Source organism: Scyliorhinus torazame, chromosome 12 (assembly GCF_047496885.1).
Source record: "Scyliorhinus torazame isolate Kashiwa2021f chromosome 12, sScyTor2.1, whole genome shotgun sequence".
Lineage (NCBI taxonomy): Eukaryota > Metazoa > Chordata > Chondrichthyes > Carcharhiniformes > Scyliorhinidae > Scyliorhinus > Scyliorhinus torazame.
Window position 1 is genome coordinate 95,357,494 of NC_092718.1, and position 25,372 is coordinate 95,382,865.

At 53.5% G+C, this 25,372-nt stretch overlaps 1 protein-coding gene across 2 annotated transcripts in view; it reads right to left on the reverse strand.

Moving 5' to 3' along the window:
- Positions 1 to 25,372, reverse strand: part of LOC140386575 (E3 ubiquitin-protein ligase CBL-like) — a 170,792-nt gene that overhangs the window by 80,219 nt on the left and 65,201 nt on the right. For both annotated transcript variants that reach the window (XM_072469013.1, XM_072469014.1), the window contains exon 3: positions 24,234 to 24,390. In XM_072469013.1, coding sequence (XP_072325114.1) covers positions 24,234 to 24,390 — 157 coding nt within the window. The remainder of the gene's footprint in view (positions 1 to 24,233; positions 24,391 to 25,372) is intronic.

Here is a 25,372-nt window from a genome sequence, read left to right on the forward strand (position 1 = left end):
TCACTTTACGTCTCCCTCGATCTACGTCTCCCTCGCTCAATGTCTCCCTCGCTTTACGTCTCCCTTGCTCTCTGTATCCCTCGCTCTACGACTCCCTCTCTCTAGGTCTCCCTCGCTCTATGCCTCCCTCCCTCTACGTCTCCCTCTCTCTACATCTCCCTCGCTCTGTCTCCCTCCCTCTACGTCTCCCTCTCTCTACATCTCCCTCGCTCTACATCTCCCTCGCAGTATGTCTCCCTCTCACTACATCGCCCGCTGTCTACGGCTCCCTCTCTCTACGTCTCCCTCTCTACGTCTCCCTCTCACTACATCGCCCTCTCTCTACGTCTCCCTCTCTCTACGTCTCCCTCGCTCGGCGTCTCCCTCTCACTACATAGCCCTCTCTCCACATCTCCCTCTCTCTACGTCTCCCTCTCACTACATTTCCCTCTCTCCATCTCTCTCTCCATCTCCCTCTCTCTACGTTTCCCTCGCTCTACATCTCCCTCTCACTACTTCGCCCTCTCTCTATGTCTCCCTCTCTCTATATCTCCCTCGCTCTACGTCTCCCTCGCTCTACGTCTCCCTCGCTCTACGTCTCCCTCGCTCTACGTCTCCCTCTCTGCGTCTCCCTTTCACTACGTCTGCCTCACTTTACGTCTCCCTCGATCTACGTCTCCCTCGCTCTACGTCTCCCTCGCTCAACATCTCCCTCTCACTACATCGCCCTCTCTCTACGTCTCCGTATCGCTACACCTCCCTCTCTCTACATCGCCCTCTCTCTAAGTCTCCCTCGCTCTACGTCTCCCTCGCTCTGTCTCCCTCGCTCTACATCTCCTCTCTCTCCATCTCCCTCTCTCTACGTCTCCCTCGCTCTGTCTCCCTCTCTTTACATCTCCCTCTCTCTCAGTCTCCCTCTCTCTATGTCTCCCTCGCTCTGTCTCCCTCACTCTTCATCTCCCTCTTTCTACATCTCCCTCTCTCTACATTTCCCTCTCTCTACGTCTCACTCTCTCTACGTCTCCCTCTCTCTACATCTCCCTCTCTCTATGTCGCCCTCTCTCTACGTCTCCCTCTCTCTACGTCTCACTCTCTCTACATCTCCCTCTCTCTATGTCGCCCTCTCTCTACGTCTCCCACTCTCTACGTCTCCCTCTTTCTACGTCTCCCTCTCTCTACGTCTCCCTCGCTGTCTCCCTGGCTCTACATCTCCCTTTCCAAGTCTCACGCACTCTCTGTTTCTCTTTTTCTCTCTCTCTCTCTCTCTCTCTCTCTCTGTCTCTGTCTCTGATGCGCTAAGCGTCAGGAACCACAAAGACATGTGAGACTTTAACTCAGGCTTTAATATGCTATATGGGAGGCTTACCCGACACATACGACCCCAGACAGAAGGGGGCCGGTCCCAGAAGAGGGTTCTTATACGTAACTCCCGGGGGAGTGGCTAAGGCGGAGCTCTCCGTGGCCAGGTCGGGTTACCTACCAGTGACCGAACCTCTGCAGAGCTACAGTACAATACACAGTATTACAGGGCCACGTTACGCACAACTATTATATACTATGTACAATGGTAGGGAAGTACAGTGGTGTATCACCACAGTCTCTCTGTGTCTCTCGCTCTCTGCCTCTGTTTGTTTCTCTGTCTCTGGCTCTCTGTCTCACTCTGTCTATCTGTCTGTCTCTCTCTTTATATGTCTCTCTGTCTCCCTCTCTCTACAGCTCTCCCTCTCAGCATCTATCTATCTGTCTCTCTCTTTCAGTGCCTCTCTCTCGCTCTGCCTCTCTCGCTCTCTGTCTCGTTCTCTCTGTCCCTCGGTCTTTCTGTCTCTCGCTCTTTTGGTCTCTTGCTCTCTGTCTCTCTGTCTCTCTATATTTGTTTCTCTCTCTCTGTTTCTGGCTCTTTCTGTCTCTCTCTCTCTGCCTCTCTCTATTTGATTCTCTCTCTACATCTCCCACTTTCTCTATGTCTCCTGCTCCCTACGTCTCCTTCTCTCTACATCTTGCGCTCTTTACGTTTCCCTCTCTCTACGTCTCCCTCACTCTAGGTCTCTCTCGCCTTACGTCTCCCTCGCTCTACGACTCCCTCGCTCTACGTCTCAATCACTCTACATCTCCCTCGCTCTACGTCTCCCTCTCTCTACGTCTCCCTCACTTTACGTCTCCCTCGATCTACGACTCCCTCGCTCAATGTTTCCCTCGCTTTACGTCTCCCTTGCTCTATGTATCCCTCGCTCTACGTCTCCCTCTCTCTACGTCTCCCTCGCTCTACGTCTCCCTCGCTCTATGTCTGCCTCGCTCTACGTCTCCCGCTCTCTACATCTCCCACTCTCTACGTCTCCCTCTCTCTGTCTCCCTCTCTCGACATCGCCCTCGCTCTACATCGCCCTCTCTCTAGGTCTCCCTCGCTCTATGTCTCCCTCTCTCTACGTCTCCCTCGCTCTACATCTCCCTCGCTCTATGCCTCCCTCACTCTTCATCTCCCTCGCTCTACATCTCCCTCGCTCTATGCCTCCCTCACTCTTCATCTCCCTCGCTCTACATCTCCCTCTCTCTACATCTCCCTCCCTCTACGTCTCCCTCTCTCTACATCTCCCTCGCTCTACATCTCCCTTGCTCTATGTCTCCCTCACTCTTCATCTCCCTCGCTCTACATCTCCCTCGCTCTATGTCTCCCTCTCTCTACGTCTCCCTCTCTCGACATCTCCCTCGCTCTACATCTCCCTCTCTATAGGTCTCCCTCGCTCTATGTCTCCCTCTCTCTACGTCTCCCTCGCTCTACATCTCCCTCGCTCTATGCCTCCCTCACTCTACATCTCCCTCGCTCTACATCTCCCTCACTGTATGTCTCCCTCTCTCTACGTCTCCCTCGCTCTGTCTCCCTCACTCTACGTCTCCCTCTCTCTACGTCTCTCTCGCTCTGTCTCCCTCACTCTATGTCTCCCTCGCTCTGTCTCCCTCTCTCTACGTCTCCCTCTCTCTATGTCTCCCTCTCTCTGTCTCCCTCTCTCTACGTCTCCCTCTCTCTACATCTCCCTCTCTCTACATCTCCCTCGCTTTACATCTCAAACTCTCTCTGTCTCCCTCTCTCGATGTCTCCCTCGCTCTACATCTCCCTCTTTCTAGGTCTCCTTCGCTCTATGTCTCCCTCGCTCTACATCTCCCTAGCTCTACATCTCCCTCGCTCGATGCCTCACTCACTCTACATCTCCCTCGCTCTACATCTCCCTCGCTCTAGGTCTCCCTCTCTCTACGTCTCCCTCTCTCTACATCTCCCTCGCTCTACATCTCCCTTGCTCTATGTCTCCCTCACTCGACATCTCCCTCGCTCTACATCTCCCTCGCTGTATGTCTCCCTCTCACTACATGGCCCTCTCTCTAAGTCTCCCTCTCTTTACGTCTCCCTCGCTCTGTCTCCCTCTCTCTACGTCTCCCTCTCTCTACAACTCCCTCGCTCTACATCACCCTCTCTCTACATCTCCCTCACTCTACATCTCCGTCTCTCCATCTCCCTCTCTCTACGTCTCCCTCGCTCTGTCTCCCTCTCTCTACATCTCCCTCTCTCGACGTCTCCCTCTCTCTACATCTCCCTCGCTCTGTCTCCCTCACTCTACATCTACCTCTCTCTACATCTCCCTCTCTCTACGTCTCCCTCTCTCTACGTCTCCCTCTCTCTATGTCTCCCTCTCTCTGTCTCCCTCTCTCGACATCTCCCTCGCTCTACATCTCCCTCTCTCTAGGTCTCCCTCGCTCTATGTCTCCCTCTCTCTACGTCTCCCTCGCTCTACATCTCCCTCGCTCTATGCCTCCCTCACTCTACATCTCCCTCGCTCTACATCTCTCTGGCTCTATGTATCCCTCACTCTACGTCTCCCTCTCTCTACATCTCCGTCGCTCTACATCTCCCTTGCTCTATGTCTCCCTCACTCTACATCTCCCTCGCTCTATATCTCCATCGATGTATGTCTCCCTCTCACTACATTGCCCTCTCTCAACGTCTCCCTCTCTCGACATCTCCCTCGCTCTACATCTCCCTCTCTATAGGTCTCCCTCGCTCTATGTCTCCCTCTCTCTACGTCTCCCTCGCTCTACATCTCCCTCGCTCTATGCCTCCCTCACTCTACATCTCCCTCGCTCTACATCTCCCTCGCTCTATGTCTCCCTCCCTCTACGTCTCCCTCTCTCTACATCTCCCTCGCTCTACATCTCCCTTGCTCTATGTCTCCCTCACTCTACATCTCCCTCGCTGTTTGTCTCCCTCTCACTACATTGCCCTCTCTCTACGTCTCCCTCTCTTTACGTCTCCCTCGCTCTGCCTCCCTCTCTCTACGTCTCCCTCTCTCTACATCTCCCTTGCTCTACATCACCCTCTCTCTACATCTCCCTCACTCTACATCTCCGTCTCTACATCTCCCTCTCTCTACGTCTCCCTCTCTCTACGTCTCCCTCTCTCTATGTCTCCCTCTCTCTGTCTCCCCCTCTCTACATCTCCCTCTCTCTACATCTCCCTCTCTCTTCATCTCCCTCGCTCTACATCTCAAACTCTCTCTGTCTCCCTCTCTCGATGTCTCCCTCGCTCTACATCTCCCTCTCTCTAGGTCTCCTTCGCTCTATGTCTCCCTCGCTCTACATCTCCCTAGCTCTACATCTCCCTCGCTCTATACCTCACTCACTCTACATCTCCCTCGCTCTACATCTCCCTCGCTCTATGTCTCCCTCTCTCTACGTCTCCCTCTCTCTACATCTCCCTCGCTCTACATCTCCCTTGCTCTATGTCTCCCTCACTCTACATCTCCCTCGCTCTACATCTCCCTCGCTGTATGTCTCCCTCTCACTACATTGCCCTCTCTCCAAGTCTCCCTCTCTTTACGTCTCCCTCGCTCTGTCTCCCTCTCTCTACGTCTCCCTCTCTCTACAACTCCCTCGCTCTACATCACCCTCTCTCTACATCTCCCTCACTCTAAATTTCCGTCTCTCCATCTCCCTCTCTCTACGTCTCCCTCGCTCTGTCTCCCTCTCTCTACATCTCCCTCTCTCGACGTCTCCATCTCCCTACATCTCCCTCGCTCTGTCTCCCTCACTCTACATCTACCTCTCTCTACATCTCCCTCTCTATACATCTCCCTCTCTCTACGTCTCCCTCTCTCTATGTCTCCCTCTCTCTGCCTCCCTCTCTCGACATCTCCCTCGCTCTACATCTCCCTCTCTCTAGGTCTCCCTCGCTCTATGTCTCCCTCTCTCTACGTCTCCCTCGCTCTACATCTCCCTCGCTCTATGCCTCCCTCACTCTACATCTCCCTGGCTCTACATCTCCCTGGCTCTATGTCTCCCTCCCTCTCCGTCTCCCTCTCTCTACATCTCCCTCGCTCTACATCTCCCTCGCTCTACATCTCCCTCGCTGTATGTCTCCCTCTCACTACATTGCCCTCTCTCTACGTCTCCCTCTCTCTACATCGCCCTCTCTCACCGTCTCCCTCTCTCTACATCACCCTATCTCTACATCTCCCTCACTCTACATCTCCCTCTCTCCATCTCCCTCTCTCTACGTCTCCCTCGCTCTGTCTCCCCCACTCTACATCTCCCTCTCTCGACGTCTCCCTCTCTCTACATCTCCCTCTCTCTATGTCTCCCTCGCTCTGTCTCCCTCTCTCTACATCTCCCTCTCTCTACATCTCCCTCTCTCTACATCTACCTCGCTCTACATCTCAAACTCTCTCCGTGTCCCTCTCTCTATGTCTCCCTCGCTCTGTCTCCCTCTCTCTACATCTCCCTCTCTCTACATCTCCCTCTCTCTACATCTACCTCGCTCTACATCTCAAACTCTCTCCGTCTCCCTCTCTCGATGTCTCCCTCGCTCTACATCTCCCTCTCTCTAGGTCTCCTTCGCTCTATGTCTCCCTAGCTCTACAACTCCCTCGCTCTATGCCTCACTCACTCTACATCTCCCTCGCTCTAAGTCTCCCTCTCTCTATGTCTCCCTCGCTCTACGACTCCCTCGCTCTACGTTTCAATCACTCTACATCTCCCTTGCTCTACGTCTCCCTCTCTCTACGTCTCCCTCACTTTACGTCTCCCTCGATCTACGACTCCCTCGCTCAATGTCTCCCTCGCTTTACGTCTCCCTTGCTCTATGTATCCCTCGCTCTACGTCTCCCTCTCTCTACGTCTCCCTCGCTCTACGTCTCCCTCGCTCTACGTCTCCCTCTCTCTACGTCTCCCTCACTTTACGTCTCCCTCGATCTACGTCTCCCTCGCTCAATGTCTCCCTCGCTTTACGTCTCCCTTGCTCTATGTATCCCTCGCTCTACGACTCCCTCTCTCTAGGTCTCCCTCGCTCTATGCCTCCCTCCCTCTACGTCTCCCTCTCTCTACATCTCCCTCGCTCTACATCTCCCTCGCAGTATGTCTCCCTCTCACTACATCGCCCGCTGTCTACGGCTCCCTCTCTCTACGTCTCCCTCTCTACGTCTCCCTCTCTCTACGTCTCCCTCGCTCGGCGTCTCCCTCTCACTACATAGCCCTCTCTCCACATCTCCCTCTCTCTACGTCTCCCTCTCACTACATTTCCCTCTCTCCATCTCTCTCTCCATCTCCCTCTCTCTACGTTTCCCTCGCTCTACATCTCCCTCTCACTACTTCGCCCTCTCTCTATGTCTCCCTCTCTCTATATCTCCCTCGCTCTACGTCTCCCTCGCTCTACGTCTCCCTCGCTCTACGTCTCCCTCGCTCTACGTCTCCCTCTCTGCGTCTCCCTTTCACTACGTCTGCCTCACTTTACGTCTCCCTCGATCTACGTCTCCCTCGCTCTACGTCTCCCTCGCTCAACATCTCCCTCTCACTACATCGCCCTCTCTCTACGTCTCCGTATCGCTACACCTCCCTCTCTCTACATCGCCCTCTCTCTAAGTCTCCCTCGCTCTACGTCTCCCTCGCTCTGTCTCCCTCGCTCTACATCTCCTCTCTCTCCATCTCCCTCTCTCTACGTTTCCCTCGCTCTGTCTCCCTCTCTTTACATCTCCCTCTCTCTCAGTCTCCCTCTCTCTATGTCTCCCTCGCTCTGTCTCCCTCACTCTTCATCTCCCTCTTTCTACATCTCCCTCTCTCCACATTTCCCTCTCTCTACGTCTCACTCTCTCTACGTCTCCCTCTCTCTACATCTCCCTCTCTCTATGTCGCCCTCTCTCTACGTCTCCCTCTCTCTACGTCTCACTCTCTCTACATCTCCCTCTCTCTATGTCGCCCTCTCTCTACGTCTCCCACTCTCTACGTCTCCCTCTTTCTACGTCTCCCTCTCTCTACGTCTCCCTCGCTGTCTCCCTGGCTCTACATCTCCCTTTCCAAGTCTCACGCACTCTCTGTTTCTCTTTTTCTCTCTCTCTCTCTCTCTCTCTCTCTCTGTCTCTGTCTCTGATGCGCTAAGCGTCAGGAACCACAAAGACATGTGAGACTTTAACTCAGGCTTTAATATGCTATATGGGAGGCTTACCCGACACATACGACCCCAGACAGAAGGGGGCCGGTCCCAGAAGAGGGTTCTTATACGTAACTCCCGGGGGAGTGGCTAAGGCGGAGCTCTCCGTGGCCAGGTCGGGTTACCTACCAGTGACCGAACCTCTGCAGAGCTACAGTACAATACACAGTATTACAGGGCCACGTTACGCACAACTATTATATACTATGTACAATGGTAGGGAGGTACAGTGGTGTATCACCACAGTCTCTCTGTGTCTCTCTCTCTCTGCCTCTCTGTTTGTTTCTCTGTCTCTGGCTCTCTGTCTCACTCTGTCTGTCTGTCTGTCTCTCTCTTTATATGTCTCTCTGTCTCCCTCTCTCTACAGCTCTCCCTCTCAGCATCTATCTATCTAACTCTCTCTTTCAGTGCCTCTCTCTCGCTCTGCCTCTCTCGCTCTCTGTCTCGTTCTCTCTGTCCCTCGGTCTTTCTGTCTCTCGCTCTTTTGGTCTCTTGCTCTCTGTCTCTCTATATTTGATTCTCTCTCTCTGTTTCTGGCTCTTTCTGTCTCTCTCTCTCTGCCTCTCTCTATTTGATTCTCTCTCTACATCTCCCACTTTCTCTATGTCTCCTGCTCCCTACGTCTCCTTCTCTCTACATCTTGCGCTCTTTACGTTTCCCTCTCTCTACGTCTCCCTCACTCTAGGTCTCTCTCGCCTTACGTCTCCCTCGCTCTACGACTCCCTCGCTCTACGTCTCAATCACTCTACATCTCCCTCGCTCTACGTCTCCCTCTCTCTACGTCTCCCTCACTTTACGTCTCCTTCGATCTACGACTCCCTCGCTCAATGTCTCCCTCGCTTTACATCTCCATTGCTCTATGTATCCCTCGCTCTACGTCTCCCTCTCTACGTCTCCCTCGCTCTACGTCTCCCTCGCTCTACGTCTCCCTCGCTCTATGTCTCCCTCGCTCTACGTCTCCCGCTCTCTACATCTCCCCCTCTCTCTGTCTCCCTCTCTCGACATCTCCCTCGCTCTACATCTCCCTCTCTCTAGGTCTCCCTCGCTCTATGTCTCCCTCTCTCTACGTCTCCCTCGCTCTACATCTCCCTCGCTCTATGCCTCCCTCACTCTACATCTCCCTCGCTCTACATCTCCCTCGCTCTATGTCTCCCTCCCTCTACGTCTCCCTCTCTCTACATCTCCCTCGCTCTACATCTCCCTTGCTCTATGTCTCCCTCACTCTACATCTCCCTCGCTCTACATCTCCCTCGCTGTATGTCTCCCTCTCACTACATTGCCCTCTCTCTACGTCTCCCTCTCTTTACGTCTCCCTCGCTCTGTCTCCCTCTCTCTACGTCTCCCTCTCTCTACATCTCCCTCGCTCTACATCAACCTCTCTCTACATCTCCCTCACTCTACATCTCCGTCTCTCCATCTCCCTCTCTCTACGTCTCCCTCGCTCTGTCTCCCTCTCTCTACATCTCCCTCTCTCGACGTCTCCCTCTCTCTACATTTCCCTCGCTCTGTCTCCTTCACTCTACACCTACCCCTCTCTACATCTCGCTCTCTCTACGTCTCCCTCTCTCTATGTCTCCCTCGCTCTGTCTCCCTCACTCTACATTTCCGTCTCTCTACATCTCCCTCTCTCTACATCTCCCTCTCTCTACATCTCAAACTCTCTCTGTCTCCCTCTCTCGATGTCTCCCTCGCTCTACATCTCCCTCTCTCTAGGTCTCCTTCGCTCTATGTCTCCCTCGCTCTACATCTCCCTAGCTCTACATCTCCCTCGCTCTATGCCTCACTCACTCTACATCTCCCTCGCTCTACATCTCCCTCGCTCTATGTCTCCCTCTCTCTACGTCTCCCTCTCTCTACATCTCCCTCGCTCTACATCTCCCTCGCTCTATAACACCCTTGCTCTATGTCTCCCTCACTGTATGTCTCCCTCCTTCTACGTCTCCCTCTCTCTACATCTCCCTCGCTCTACATCTCCCTTGCTCTATGTCTCCCTCGCTCTACATCTCCCTAGCTCTACATCTCCCTCGCTCTATGCCTCACTCACTCTACATCGCCCTCTCTCTACGTCTCCCTCTCTCTACGTCTCCCTCTCTACGTCTCCCTCTCACTACATCGCCCTCTCTCTACGTCTCCTTCTCTCTACATCTCCCTCACTCGGCGTCTCCCTCTCACTACATCGCCCTCTCTCTAAGTCTCCCTCTCTCTACATCTCTCTCGCTCTGTCTCCCTCGCTCTACACCTCCATCTCTCTTCGTATCCCTCTCTCTACATCTCCCTCTCTCTACGTCTCCTTCGCTGTCTCCCTCGCTTTACATCTCCTTCTCTCTACATCTCCCTCTCTCTACGTCTCCCTCGCTCTACATCTCCCTCGCTCTTTGCGTCCCTCACTCTACATCTCCCTTGCTCTACATCTCCCTCGCTCTATGTCTCCCTCCCTCTACGTCTCCCTCTCTCTACATCTCCCTCGCTCTACATCTCCCTTGCTCTATGTCTCCCTCACTCTACATCTCCCTCGCTCTACGTCTCCCTCGCTGTATGTCTCCCTCTCACTACATTGCCCTCTCTCTACATCTCCCTCACTCTACATCTCTGTCTCTCCATCTCCCTCTCTCTACGTCTCCCTCTCTCGACATCTCCCTCTCACTACATTGCCCTCTCTCTACGTCTCCCTCTCTTTACGTCTCCCTCGCTCTGTCTCCCTCTCTCTACATCTCCCTCTCTCTACATCTCCCTCGCTCTACATCACCCTCTCTCTACATCTCCCTCACTCTACATCTCCGTCTCTCCATCTCCCTCTCTCTACGTCTCCCTCACTCTGTCTCCCTCTCTCTACATCTCCCTCTCTCGACATCTCCCTCTCTCTACATCTCCCTCGCTCTGTCTCCCTCACTCTACATCTACCTCTCTCTACATCTCCCTCTCTCTACGTCTCCCTCTCTCTACGTCTCCCTCTCTCTATGTCTCCCTCGCTCTGTCTCTCTCACTCTATATCTACCTCTCTCTACATCTCCCTCTCTCTACATCTCCCTCTCTCTACATCTCCCTCTCTCTACATCTCAAACTCTCTCTGTCTCACTCTCTCGATGTCTCCCTCGCTCTACATCTCCCTCTCTCTAGGACTCCTTCGCTCTATGTCTCCCTCGCTCTACATCTCCCTAGATCTACATCTCCCTCGCTCTATCCCTCACTCACTCTACATCTCCCTCGCTCTACATCTCCCTCGCTCTATGTCTCCCTCTCTCTACGTCTCCCTCTCTCTACATCTCCCTCGCTCTATAACACCCTTGCTCTATGTCTCCCTCGCTGTATGTCTCCCTCCCTCTACATCTCCCTCGCTCTATGCCTCCCTCACTCTACATCTCCCTGGCTCTACATCTCCCTGGCTCTATGTCTCCCTCCCTCTCCGTCTCCCTCTCTCTACATCTCCCTCGCTCTACATCTCCCTCGCTCTACATCTCCCTCGCTGTATGTCTCCCTCTCACTACATTGCCCTCTCTCTACGTCTCCCTCTCTCTACATCGCCCTCTCTCACCGTCTCCCTCTCTCTACATCACCCTCTCTCTACATCTCCCTCACTCTACATCTCCCTCTCTCCATCTCCCTCTCTCTACGTCTCCCTCGCTCTGTCTCCCCCTCTCTACATCTCCCTCTCTCGACGTCTCCCTCTCTCTACATCTCCCTATCTCTATGTCTCCCTCGCTCTGTCTCCCTCTCTCTACATCTCCCTCTCTCTACATCTCCCTCTCTCTACATCTACCTCGCTCTACATCTCAAACTCTCTCCGTCTCCCTCTCTCGATGTCTCCCTCGCTCTACATCTCCCTCTCTCTAGGTCTCCTTCGCTCTATGTCTCCCTCGCTCTACATCTCCCTAGCTCTACATCTCCCTCGCTCTATGCCTCACTCACTCTACATCTCCCTCGCTCTACATCTCCCTTGCTCTATGTCTCCCTCTCTCTACGTCTCCCTCTCTCTACATCTCCCTCGCTCTATAACACCCTTGCTCTATGTCTCCCTCGCTGTATGTCTCCCTCTCACTACATCGCCCTCTCTCTCCGTCTCCCTCTCTCTACGTCTCCCTCGCTCGGCGTCTCCCTCTCACTACATCGCCCTCTCATTAAGTCTCCCTCTCTCTACGTCTCTCTCGCTCTGTCTCCCTCGCTCTACATCTCCCTCTCTCTACGTATCCCTCTCTCTACATCTCCCTCTCTCTACATCTCCCTCTCTCTACGTCTCCCTCTCACTACATTTCCCTTTCTCCATCTCTCTCTCCATCTCCCTCTCTCTACGTTTCCCTCGCTCTACATCTCCCTCTCACTACTTCGCCCTCTCTCTATGGCTCCCTCTCTCTACATCTCCCTCGCTCTACGTCTCCCTCGCTCTACGTCTCCCTCGCTCTACGTCTCCCTCGCTCTACGTCTCCCTCTCTACGTCTCCCTTTCACTACGTCTGCCTCACTTTACGTCTCCCTCGATCTACGTCTCCCTCGCTCTACGTCTGCCTCGCTCGACATCTCCCTCTCACTACATCGCCCTCTCTCTACGTCTCCCTATCGCTACACCTCCCTCTCTCTACATCGCCCTCTGTCTAAGTCTCCCTCGCTCTCCGTCTCCCTCGCTCTGTCTCCCTCGCTCTACATCTCCTCTCTCTCCATCTCTCTCTCTACGTCTCCCTCGCTCTGTCTCCCTCTCTTTACATCTCCCTCTCTCTAAGTCTCCCTCTCTCTATGTCTCCCTCGCTCTACGACTCCCTCGCTCTACGTTTCAATCACTCTACATCTCCCTCGCTCTACGTCTCCCTCTCTCTACGTCTCCCTCACTTTACGTCTCCCTCGATCTACGACTCCCTCGCTCAATGTCTCCCTCGCTTTACGTCTCCCTTGCTCTATGTATCCCTCGCTCTACGTCTCCCTCTCTCTACGTCTCCCTCGCTCTACGTCTCCCTCGCTCTACGTCTCCCTCTCTCTACGTCTCCCTCACTTTACGTCTCCCTCGATCTACGACTCCCTCGCTCAATGTCTCCCTCGCTTTACGTCTCCCTTGCTCTATGTATCCCTCGCTCTACGTCTCCCTCTCTCTAGGTCTCCCTCGCTCTATGTCTCCCTCTCTCTACGTCTCCCTCTCTCTACATCTCCCTCGCTCTACATCTCCCTTGCTCTATGTCTCCCTCACTCTACATCTCCCTCGCTCTACATCTCCCTCGCAGTATGTCTCCCTCTCACTACATCGCCCTCTGTCTACGGCTCCCTCTCTCTACGTCTCCCTCTCTACGTCTCCCTCTCACTACATCGCCCTCTCTCTACGTCTCCCTCTCTCTACGTCTCCCTCGCTCGGCATCTCCCTCTCACTACATAGCCCTCTCTCTAAGTCTCCCTCTCTCTACGTCTCCCTCGCTGTCTCCCTCGCTTTACATATCCCTCTCTCCACATCTCCCTCTCTCTACGTCTCCCTCTCACTACATTTCCCTCTCTCCATCTCTCTCTCCATCTCCCTCTCTCTACGTTTCCCTCGCTCTACATCTCCCTCTCACTACTTCGCCCTCTCTCTATGTCTCCCTCTCTCTACATCTCCCTCGCTCTACGTCTCCCTCGCTCTACGTCTCCCTCGCTCTACGTCTCCCTCGCTCTACGTCTCCCTCTCTACGTCTCCCTTTCACTACGTCTGCCTCACTTTACGTCTCCCTCGATCTACGTCTCCCTCGCTCTACGTCTCCCTCGCTCAACATCTCCCTCTCACTACATCGCCCTCTCTCTACGTCTCCGTATCGCTACACCTCCCTCTCTCTACATCGCCCTCTCTCTAAGTCTCCCTCGCTCTACGTCTCCCTCGCTCTGTCTCCCTCGCTCTACATCTCCTCTCTCTCCATCTCCCTCTCTCTACGTCTCCCTCGCTCTGTCTCCCTCTCTTTACATCTCCCTCTCTCTAAGTCTCCCTCTCTCTATGTCTCCCTCGCTCTGTCTCCCTCACTCTTCATCTCCCTCTTTCTACATCTCCCTCTCTCTACATCTCCCTCTCTCTACGTCTCACTCTCTCTACGTCTCCCTCTCTCTACATCTCCCTCTCTCTATGTCGCCCTCTCTCTACGTCTCCCTCTCTCTACGTCTCCCTCTTTCTACGTCTCCCTCTCTCTACGTCTCCCTCGCTGTCTCCCTGGCTCTACATCTCCCTTTCCAAGTCTCACGCACTCTCTGTTTCGCTTTTTCTCTCTCTCTCTCTCTCTCTCTCTCTCTGTCTCTGTCTCTGATGCGCTAAGCGTCAGGAACCACAAAGACATGTGAGACTTTAACTCAGGCTTTAATATGCTATATGGGAGGCTTACCCGACACATACGACCCCAGACAGAAGGGGGCCGGTCCCAGAAGAGGGTTCTTATACGTAACTCCCGGGGGAGTGGCTAAGGCGGAGCTCTCCGTGGCCAGGTCGGGTTACCTACCAGTGACCGAACCTCTGCAGAGCTACAGTACAATACACAGTATTACAGGGCCACGTTACGCACAACTATTATATACTATGTACAAAGGTAGGGAGGTACAGTGGTGTATCACCACAGTCTCTCTGTGTCTCTCTCTCTCTGCCTCTCTGTTTGTTTCTCTGTCTCTGGCTCTCTGTCTCACTCTGTCTGTCTGTCTGTCTCTCTCTTTATATGTCTCTCTGTCTCCCTCTCTCTACAGCTCTCCCTCTCAGCATCTATCTATCTGGCTCTCTCTTTCAGTGCCTCTCTCTCGCTCTGCCTCTCTCGCTCTCTGTCTCGTTCTCTCTGTCCCTCGGTCTTTCTGTCTCTCGCTCTTTTGGTCTCTTGCTCTCTGTCTCTCTGTCTCTCTATATTTGATTCTCTCTCTCTGTTTCTGGCTCTTTCTGTCTCTCTCTCTCTGCCTCTCTCTATTTGATTCTCTCTCTACATCTCCCACTTTCTCTATGTCTCCTGCTCCCTACGTCTCCTTCTCTCTACATCTTGCGCTCTTTACGTTTCCCTCTCTCTACGTCTCCCTCACTCTAGGTCTCTCTCGCCTTACGTCTCCCTAGCTCTACGACTCCCTCGCTCTACGTCTCAATCACTCTACATCTCCCTCGCTCTACGTCTCCCTCTCTCTACGTCTCCCTCACTTTACGTCTCCTTCGATCTACGACTCCCTCGCTCAATGTCTCCCTCGCTTTACATCTCCATTGCTCTATGTATCCCTCGCTCTACGTCTCCCTCTCTCTACGTCTCCCTCGCTCTACGTCTCCCTCGCTCTACGTCTCCCTCGCTCTATGTCTCCCTCGCTCTACGTCTCCCGCTCTCTACATCTCCCCCTCTCGCTGTCTCCCTCTCTCGACATCTCCCTCGCTCTACATCTCCCTCTCTCTAGGTCTCCCTCGCTCTATGTCTCCCTCTCTCTACGTCTCCGTCGCTCTACATCTCCCTCGCTCTATGCCTCCCTCACTCTACATCTCCCTCGCTCTACATCTCCCTCGCTCTATGTCTCCCTCCCTCTACGTCTCCCTCTCTCTACATCTTCCTCGCTCTACATCTCCCTTGCTCTATGTCTCCGTCACTCTACATCTCCCTCGCTCTACATCTCCCTCGCTGTATGTCTCCCTCTCACTACATTGCCCTCTCTCTACGTCTCCCTCTCTTTACGTCTCCCTCGCTCTGTCTCCCTCTCTCTACGTCTCCCTCTCTCTACATCTCCCTCGCTCTACATCAACCTCTCTCTACATCTCCCTCACTCTACATCTCCGTCTCTCCATCTCCCTCTCTCTACGTCTCCCTCGCTCTGTCTCCCTCTCTCTACATCTCCCTCTCTCGACGTATCCCTCTCTCTACATTTCCCTCGCTCTGTCTCCCTCACTCTACACCTACCCCTCTCTACATCTCCCTCTCTCTACGTCTCCCTCTCTCTATGTCTCCCTCGCTCTGTCTCCCTCACTCTACATCTCCGTCTCTCTACATCTCCCTCTCTCTACATCTCCCTCTCTCTACATCTCAAACTCTCTCTGTCTCCCTCTCTCGATGTCTCCCTCGCTCTACATCTCCCTCTCTCTAGGTCTCCTTCGCTCTATGTCTCCCTCGCTCTACATCTCCCTAGCTCTACATCTCCCTCGCTCTATGCCTCACTCACTCTACATCGCCCTCTCTCTACGTCTCCCTCACTCGGCGTCTCCCTCTCACTACATCGCCCTCTCTCTAAGTCTCCCTCTCTCTACATCTCTCTCGCTCTGTCTCCCTCGCTCTACACCTCCCTCTCTCTACGTATCCCTCTCTCTACATCTCCCTCTCTCTACGTCTCCTTCGCTGTCTCCCTCGCTTTACATCTCCTTCTCTCTACATCTCCCTTTCTCTACGTCTCCCTCTCACTACATTTCCCTCTCTCCATCTCTCTCTCTCCATCTCCGTCTCTCTCCGTCTCCCTCGCTCTACATCTCCCTCGCTCTTTGCGTCCCTCACTCTACATCTCCCTCGCTCTACATCTCCCTCGCTCTATGTCTCCCTCCCTCTACGTCTCCCTCACTCTACATCTCCCTCGCTCTACATCTCCCTCGCTCTACGTCTCCCTCGCTGTATGTCTCCCTCTCACTACATTGCCCTCTCTCTACATCTCCCTCACTCTACATCTCTGTCTCTCCATCTCCCTCTCTCTACGTCTCCCTCTCTCGACATCTCCCTCTCACTACATAGCCCTCTCTCTACGTCTCCCTCTCTTTACGTCTCCCTCGCTCTGTCTCCCTCTCTCTCCGTCTCCCTCTCTCTACATCTCCCTCGCTCTACATCACCCTCTCTCTACATCTCCCTCACTCTACATCTCCGTCTCTCCATCTCCCTCTCTCTACGTCTCCCTCACTCTGTCTCCCTCTCTCAACATCTCCCTCTCTCGACATCTCCCTCTCTCTACATCTCCCTCGCTCTGTCTCCCTCACTACATCTACCTCTCTCTACATCTCCCTCTCTCTACGTCTCCCTCTCTCTACGTCTCCCTCTCTCTATGTCTCCCTCGCTCTGTCTCTCTCACTCTACATCTACCTCTCTCTACATCTCCCTCTCTCTACATCTCCCTCTCTCTACATCTCCCTCTCTCTACATCTCCCTCTCTCTACATCTCAAACTCTCTCTGTCTCCCTCTCTCGATGTCTCCCTCGCTCTACATCTCCCTCTCTCTAGGACTCCTTCGCTCTCTGTCTCCCTCGCTCTACATCTCCCTAGCTCTACATCTCCCTCGCTCTATGCCTCACTCACTCTACATCTCCCTCGCTCTACATCTCCCTCGCTCTATGTCTCCCTCTCTCTACGTCTCCCTCTCTCTACATCTCCCTCGCTCTATAACACCCTTGCTCTATGTCTCCCTCGCTGTATGTCTCCCTCCCTCTACGTCTCCCTCTCTCTACATCTCCCTCGCTCTACATCTCCCTTGCTCTATGTCTCCCTCACTCTACATCTCCCTCGCTCTATAACACCCTTGCTCTCTGTCTCCCTCTCTCGATGTCTCCCTAGCTCTACATCTCCCTCGCTCTATGCCTCACTCACTCTGCATCGCCCTCTCTCTACGTCTCCCTCGCTCTACGTCTCCCTCACTCGGCGTCTCCCTCTCTCTACATCTCTCTCTCTGTGTCTCTCTCCATTGGTCTCTCTCTGTATGTCTCTCTCTCTCCCTCTCGGTTTGTCTCTCTCTCTCTCTGTCTTGGGCGGGCTCTGAAGGCGACTGGTGTGGCCGAGGACAGAGTGGTCACCCACACGGAGGCTGGCGGACGTCGCAGAGGTGAGAAACCACCGGACTACACCTGGGAGACCTGTCAAACGTGAGTTGTTATTGCCTTACTGACTGACCCATCCCTCCCATGATCACATGTCCATTCTCCTGCGGGTCCTCCAGCCGACAGTGCCGGCCCATCCCGGGTGGCCCCCTCTCCAGCCTCCCACGAGACCACATTGGTGGGGAGCTCCGAGGTAGATACGATTGAGGTGTTACAGCTGTCATCCCCACCCTCCACCAGCACCGATACACGCACTTCAGTGGGACACATTAGCGGTCAGGCTTCTGGGGCACAATGTAGTGAGCACCACACAGTTGCTGATGTGCATCAGATGGAGGCAGGAACCCCCAGGCGGGACAGCAGCTGGGTCACAGCCTGATGCTGAACCTGTGGACCAGGTGAAATGAAAATGAAAATGAAAATCTCTTATTGTCACAAGTAGGCTTCAAGTGAAGTTACCGTGAAAAGCCCCTAGTCGCCACATTCCGGCGCCTGTTCGGGGAGGCTGATACTGGAATAGGTATACCCGGAGCTGATGGAGATGATAGGGATCAGTCAGGACATTCCGGGAGATCTCAGCGACAGTCCAGCAGATCCATGGCCAATTGGAGGAAAACCAGAGGCTATGGGCACATATGTCACCCGCAATGATGTCGCTGGCAACCGAGGCCAATACTGCTAGGGTGGCGGCCGTTGTGGAGAGCCTGGTGCACAACGTTGGCACCATGAGTGAAGGTGTCCAAGGCGTAGCACAGTCGGTGACGACCATGGCTGAGGGTCCCAACCGAATGTCCAGTTCGCTGGGAGATGACACCCAGTACCAGGCCGACCTTGATGGGGTTCCGTTAGACATGTCCTGCTCTCGGGTGGGCATGGCCGTGGCGCTGCGGAGCTTGTCCCACTTGTAGGTGGGCATTGCTGAGGCTCTGCAGAGCCTGTCCCAGTTACTGAGGAGCATCACCGAGGGCGTCTACACCATGGTGCAGGCATTTGGGAGCCGCCAGGGCTGGCAGAGCCAGATGATGCAGGGCCAGCCGGGGCTCAAACCAGCTGCCCCTCTGCCCCAAAGTGAACCCCAGGGCCCAATGGGCACCGATCGGGAGGAGGTGCTTCTGAGTGCCAACCTGGACCCAACCCATGAAGTGGCGATGGTGGCCAACAGCTCCCCCGTGTTGCCTCTGATGAGGCCGCGTCTCACAGCCAGCACCCGGGACAGGACGGCACGCCTGAGTATGTGCCGTCGACAATTGAGCTGGAACCCTCCGGCCCCAGAGGACGCCTGCCAGTGGCATCGAAGGCCAAGGGGCGAGGTAAGGATCTGGCTGTCTCCACCACTGATAGAGCGAAAGTAACAGGGTAGTTATTATGGGAGACTTTAACTTTCCAAATATTGACTGGAAAAGATATAGTTTGAGTACATTAGATGGGTCGTTTTTTTGTACAATGTGTGCAGGAGGGTTTCCTGACACAATATGTTAACAGGCCAACAAGAGGCGAGGCCACTTTGGATTTGGTTTTGGGTAATGAACCAGGCCAGGTGTTAGATTTGGAGGTGGTGAGCACTTTGGGGACAGTGACCACAATTCGGTGACGTTTACGTTAATGATGGAAAGGGATAAGTATACCCCGCAGGGCAAGAGCTATAGCTGGGGGAAGGGCAATTATGATGCCATTAGACATGACTTGGGGGAGGTAGGTTGGAGAAGTAGGCTGCAAGTGTTGGGCACACTGGATATGTGGAGTTTGTTCAAGGAACAGCTACTGCGTGTTCTTGATAAGTACGTACCGATCAGGCAGGGAGGAAGGTGTCGAGCGAGGGAACTGTGGTTTACCAAAGAAGTGGAATCTCTTGTTAAGAGGAAGAGGGAGGCGTATGTGAAGATGAGGTGTGAAGTTTCAGTTGGGGCGCTTGATAGTTACAAGGTAGCGAGGAAGGATCTAAAGAGAGAGCTAAGACGAGCAAGGAGGGGACATGACAAGTATTTGGCAGGTAGGATCAAGGAAAACCCAAAAGCTTTCTATAGGTATGTCAGGAATAAAAGAATGACTAGGGTAAGAGTAGGGCCAGTCAAGGACAGGGATGGGAAGTTGTGTGTGGAGTCTAAAGAGATAGGCGAGATACTAAATGAATAGTTTTCGTCAGTATTCACTCAGGAAAAAGAGAATGTTGTGGAGGAGAATGCTGAGACCCAGGCTATTAGAATAGATGGCACTGAGGTACGTAGGGAAGAGGTGTTGGCAATTCTGGACAGGCTGAAAATAGATAAGTCCCCGGGGCCTGATGGGATTTATCCTAGGATTCTCTGGGAAGCCAGGGAAGAGATTGCTGAGCCTTTGGCTTTGATTTTTATGTCATCATTGGCTACAGGAGTAGTGCCAGAGGACTGGAGGATAGCAAATGTGGTCCCTTTGTTCAAGAAGGGGAGCAGAGACAACCCCGGCAACTATAGACCGGTGAGCCTCACGTCTGTTGTGGGTAAAGTCTTGGAGGGGATTATAAGAGACAAGATTTATAATCATCTAGATGGGAATAATATGATCAGGGATAGTCAGCATGGCTTTGTGAAGGGTAGGTCATGCCTCACGAACCTTATCGAGTTCTTTGAGAAGGTGACTGAACAGGTAGACAAGGGTAGAGCAGTTGATGTGGTGTATAAGGATTTCAGTAAAGCGTTTGATAAGGTTCCCCACGGTCGGCTATTGCAGAAAATACAGAGGCTGGGGATTGAGGGTGATTTAGAGATGTGGATCAGAAATTGGCTAGCTGAAAGAAGACAGAGGGTGGTGGTTGATGGGAAATGTTCAGAATGGAGTTCAGTTACAAGTGGCGTACCACAAGGATCTGTTCTGCGGCCGTTGCTGTTTGTCATTTTTATAAATGACCTAGAGGAGGCGCAGAAGGGTGGGTGAGTAAATGTGCAGACGACACTAAAGTCGGTGGTGTTGTCGACAGTGCGGAAGGATGTTGCAGGTTACAGAGGGACATAGATAAGCTGCAGAGCTGGGCTGAGAGGTGGCAAATGGAGTTTAATGTAGAGAAGTGTGAGGTGATTCACTTTGGAAGGAATAACAGGAATGCGGAATATTTGGATAATGGTAAAATTCTTGGAAGTGTGGATGAGCAGAGGGATCTCGGTGTCCATGTACATAGATCCCTGAAAGTTGCCACCCAGGTTGATAGGGTTGTGAAGAAGGCCTATGGAGTTTTGGCCTTTATTGGTAGAGGGATTGAGTTCCGGAGTCATGACGTCATGTTGCAGCTGTACAAAACTCTGGTACGGCCGCATTTGGAGTATTGCGTACAGTTCTGGTCATCTCATTATAGGAAGGACGTGGAAGCTTTGGAACGGGTGCAGAGGAGATTTACCAGGATGTTGCCTGGTATGGAGGGAAAATCTTATGAGGAAAGGCTGATGGACTTGAGGTTGTTTTCGTTAGAGAGAAGAAGGTTAAGAGGAGACTTAATAGAGGCATACAAAATGATCAGGGGGTTAGATAGGGTGGACAGTGAGAGCCTTCTCCCGCGGATGGAAATGGCTGGCACGAGGGGACATAGCTTTAAACTGAGGGGTAATAGATATAGGACAGAGGTCAGAGGTAGGTTCTTTACGCAAAGAGTGGTGAGGCCGTGGAATGCCCTACCTGCAACAGTAGTGAACTCGCCAACATTGAGGGCATTTAAAAGTTTATTGGATAAGCATATCGATGATAATGGCATAGTGTAGGTTAGATGGCTTTTGTTTTTTGACTTCCCATGTCGGTGCAACATCGTGGGCCGAAGGGCCTGTACTGCGCTGTATCGTTCTATGTTCTATGTTCTATGATGTGCATCCTGGGGACACACCTAGACGTAGTGGTAGAGCTCGGGACGCAAAGCACATTGTGGATCACTGAGGACACTGGGGGAGGGGGTTCCGGAGTAGTTAGAGGGTATGATGCCTCTGTCACTTCCTTCCGCAATGCGGGCCGACCTCTGAACCCTTGGCACACCTCCCCCCTCGCCGGGCACACCATGTGCAGGAGATGGGTGTGAGCGAGCACTCAGTAGACAAGCAGGGGTCAAACTATGGCATAGATCATCACCCACCCACCCCCTGCCCTCGACAGTGACCTGCTGACAGTGCCGACACAATCCCAGCACCCTGGAGTGTTGTAACACCGACCCTGGGTGCATGGGCGATGGGGATGGGGGGTGGGGAAGAAAGAGATGATGGACTAGGTTCCGTCCTAAGTAGAGTGGGCGAGTATGAGGGCCTCCCTTGCCCTCCGGGCTTGCCGTCCCTTACGTTTCCTGCAGCCTGCAGCTGGGTCTCATGTTCCTCCCCAGCTTCGTCCTCCAGCCTCTGCAGGTCCAGCATCACCTTGTTATCCTCCTCCTCGGAGGTGGCCACATGTTCCTCATTACCAACCTCCAGCTCGTCGCTCCGCTGCTGTGCGAGGTGGTGGCGGGCACAGCAGACCACCACAAAGCGGGCGACCCTCCAGGCGGTGTGCACACCACCACCGCAGTGGTCGAGGCATCGGAACCGCATCTTGAGGAGTCCGATGCACCGCTCAATGGCAGCCCGGGTGGCCACATGGGCCTCGTTGTACTGGGTCTCCATTTCGGTGTCCAGCTTCCGACTTGGCATCAGGTCTTCAGCGGGTACCCCTTATCTCCCAAGAGCCAGCCGCCCATCTTGGGCTGGTCCTCGAAGAGGATAGGGGTGACCGACTGCCCCAGAATGTAGCTGTCGTGGACACCCCCCAGGAAGAGTGCACACACATGCATGATCTTCATGTGACCTTCGCACATGAGCTGTATGTTGAGGGAGTGGAACCCCTTCCTGTTAACATAGGGCACCCCCAGATGGCCCAGTGAGTGCATGGCAAAATGCATGGCATCTATTACCCCCTGGACCTGGGGCATCCCAGTGATGGCGGAGAAACCTGCTGTCAGGGCATCTTGTTGTGCTTGGTCCAGGTCAAAGATGATGTAGTTTTCTGCCTGGGCATGCAGGGCATCTGTGACCTGTCAGATGCACCTGTGGGCTGTGGCCTGTGAGGTACCACACAGGTCCCCGCTCAAGCCCTGGAACGATCCTGAGGTGTGAAGGTTCAGAACTGCGGAGACCTTGTTGGCCAACAGGAGCAGGTTTCCTCCTCCACATGGTGCCAAGTTCACGAGGACATGGCACAGGGGCCGCACCGTCTCCTTCTTGAGGTGGAGCCTCCTGTGGCACGCGCTGTCCGTCATCTGCTCGAATGACCAGTGATGCCTCTACACAGTTGGGCCATCGCGGGCCTCCCCCTCTGGGTCCCTCCCTATCCTGATGGGCAGCCGGGTGCTCAGGGTGTGGGGTGGGATCCAGCACAGGGTCCGCTGCCTCCTGCATCTGCTGACCCTGCTGCTGCAGCCGTCTCCAGCTACCAGCAGCACCACTAGGGCAAGTTCTGGGTCCAAAATCTCTGCCATGGTGTTCAATATCTGTAGAGAATTGGGAGGGGGTGTTACACTGACAAACAGCAGCGGCTCCCATCTGGGACCCTCGATTCCCCCACTAATCCCCCAGCCCCTATCAGGAACACCCTGCCCACGCACATCCGGCCGCAACGGGCCCCCCTCACCAGACCCCAGACCCTGTATCCCAGACACCCGCATATAACGTCAGCTGGACCGGGTGCTGGTCCCCTCCCCGTGGCACTCACCCACCCTCCGGCCATGGACATGTCCCCAGAGCCATGTCCCATCCCCTGGGTGTTCAGATGTTGGCTGATGCGTGTGTGGTGTTGCCACCCACAATGTTCAGGTACACTGTCCAGGCATCAAGGTGTGATCGGGATGCTAGGCAATGACTCCCACATGCTACATGGCCTGCCCACCCACAGGAATCCACTTGGGATGTCTGAAGCGCCCACTTAACCACGATTGCCAATTCCCTATTGGCGATAGCCTTCATACGCATGGCCAGAGGCCTCAGCAGTTGGTGGGGGTTACGGGTGGGCGGTGAGGCAGACGGGCAGGGATAAGGGTTGCCCTTGGAATGGGCCCCCCAGCGCCTCACCCATCCTCCCATGGCGGCCCAACCCTGTGGAGGGCCCCCGCCCCCCCGCATCTGAGGTCCTCCCACCCCACCCCAATCACTGGGGTGGCAAGCCCAGTGCCCCCGGGGCTCTTTGCCTATGAGCAAAGATGGCTAATCATCTCCTTGGCTTCCCACAGAAGCCCTTCTGCCAGGTTCACATTTTTCTAAAGGAGTACTAATCGGCGGCAGCGTGACCAGTTGCTGGGGAGGCCAATGAATGACCGGAGGTCTTTGGCTATGGGGTCACTCCCATTAATTGTATGGAAATAGGGCGCAAGTGGTGATAACTGGTTTCTCGCCACGCTACGGCGAGATACAGATTTTGCCTCCGGGCGCAGGCCGGTTGCATCGAAAACTGTTTGCCGCCTGTTGCGGTTCTTGTTTTTGGCTTCTCCCGCTATTCACCGGCCTCGTTTCGCTTGAGCGGGAGTGCAACGAGGCCAGAGAATCATGCTCTCTGTCTCTCTCTCCCTCTGTCTCTCATTCTCTCCGTCTCTCGCTTTCTCTGTCTCTCGTCCTCTCCGTCTCTCGCTCTCTCCGACTCTCGCTCTCTCCATCTCTCGCTCTCTCCGTCTCTCGCTCTCTCTGTCTCTCTGTTTGTTTCTCTCTCTCTGTTTGTTTCTCTCGCTCTATTTGTTTCTCTCTCTGTTTTTTTCTCTTTCTCTGTTTCTGTACCTCTCTCTGCCTCTATTTGTTTCTCTGTCTCGCTCTCTCTGTCTCGCTCTCTTTCTCTAACTCTCTCTGTCTCGCTCTCTTTGTCTCACTCTCTCTGTCTCACTCACTCCGTCTTGCTCTCTCTGTCTCGCATTCTCTGTCTCGCTCTCTCTGCCTCGCTCTCTTTGTCTCTCTATCTGTTTGTCTCTCTCTGTTGCTCTCTCTTTGTCTCTCTATCTGTCTCTCTCTCTCGCTGTTTGTCTCTCCCTCTCTCTCTGTCTCTCGCTCTCTGTCTGTCTCTCTTTGTTTCTCTCGCTCTCTCTGTCTCACTCTTTCTTTGTTACCTGGAACAGTCGGGTGAAGATATCAAACTCGAAGATTGAGATATGGTCATTGCAGGTAAGGTCGATGGTCGATTTCAGCGCCATTGACTCCATCCCACTCCCGAACCGGTGAACTTTGTACAGCTGATCACGGAAATACCTCCAGGGGACGATGCTCCTGAGGAATAGAGTCGAGGGAGGGCCAGTGGAGGAGGGATAGGAGAAGGGATGAAAATCAGAAGGGAGGGATGGGATAGAGAAAATAGAGGAGGGTCAAGGAGATGGAGAAACAACACGGTTGGGAGAAGGGGAGGAAAGGTGGAGCAAAGGCAGCGGAATTGGGATGGGAAAACAAGGGTGGAAAGAGAGAAGAATGGGATGAGGATAGATGGGAGAGGCCGATGATGGAGGGAATGTGAAAAGGGAAAATAAAGGATGAAAAAGGGTTAGTCTTAAGAACTCATTATTTCAAAATAATTAAGCAATGAATTTGGAATTTAAATATTACCGCCCCTTGATATCATCATGAGGGAATCGATGTATGCCGACAATCCCCATCCTCCATTCACACAAACAAGCCTGAAATTATTGGGGGCTGTTGGCCTCGTTACCTCCTAAATGGACACACTGCAATTGCATCTTTGTTTCGATGAATGGATTGAAGCAGTACCTCATCAATGTGTGGGAGATACATCAGGAGAATATTTGACTTTGAAGTGCTTCACAGCTGGACACAAAATGTCTGTCCTCATCTTCGCACAGTCCTCGTCCAAGTCCACCAGTTAACAGTGGAAATGTGCCGAGTCCATACGGCATGGAATAAACACATTGAAAACAAAGGTATACTCTGTATCTAACCCCATGCTGTGCCAGTCCTGGAAGGTTTTTTAATTTCATTCTTGGGATGTGGGTGGTACTGGCTGGACCAGCATTTGTTATCCATAATTGCCCTTGGGGCGTGCTGGGCCATTTCAGTGGAATGGGAGCAGTTAAGAGTCAACCAAATCACCATGTGGGTTTGGGGTCCCATGTAGGTTGCTGAACCAGATGGATTTTTTATGACTTTGGAAATGATTACATGCTCATCATTAGACTTTAATCCTAAATTTTTAAAAATTGAATTCGAATTTCACCGTCTGCCATGGTGGGATTCGAACCCG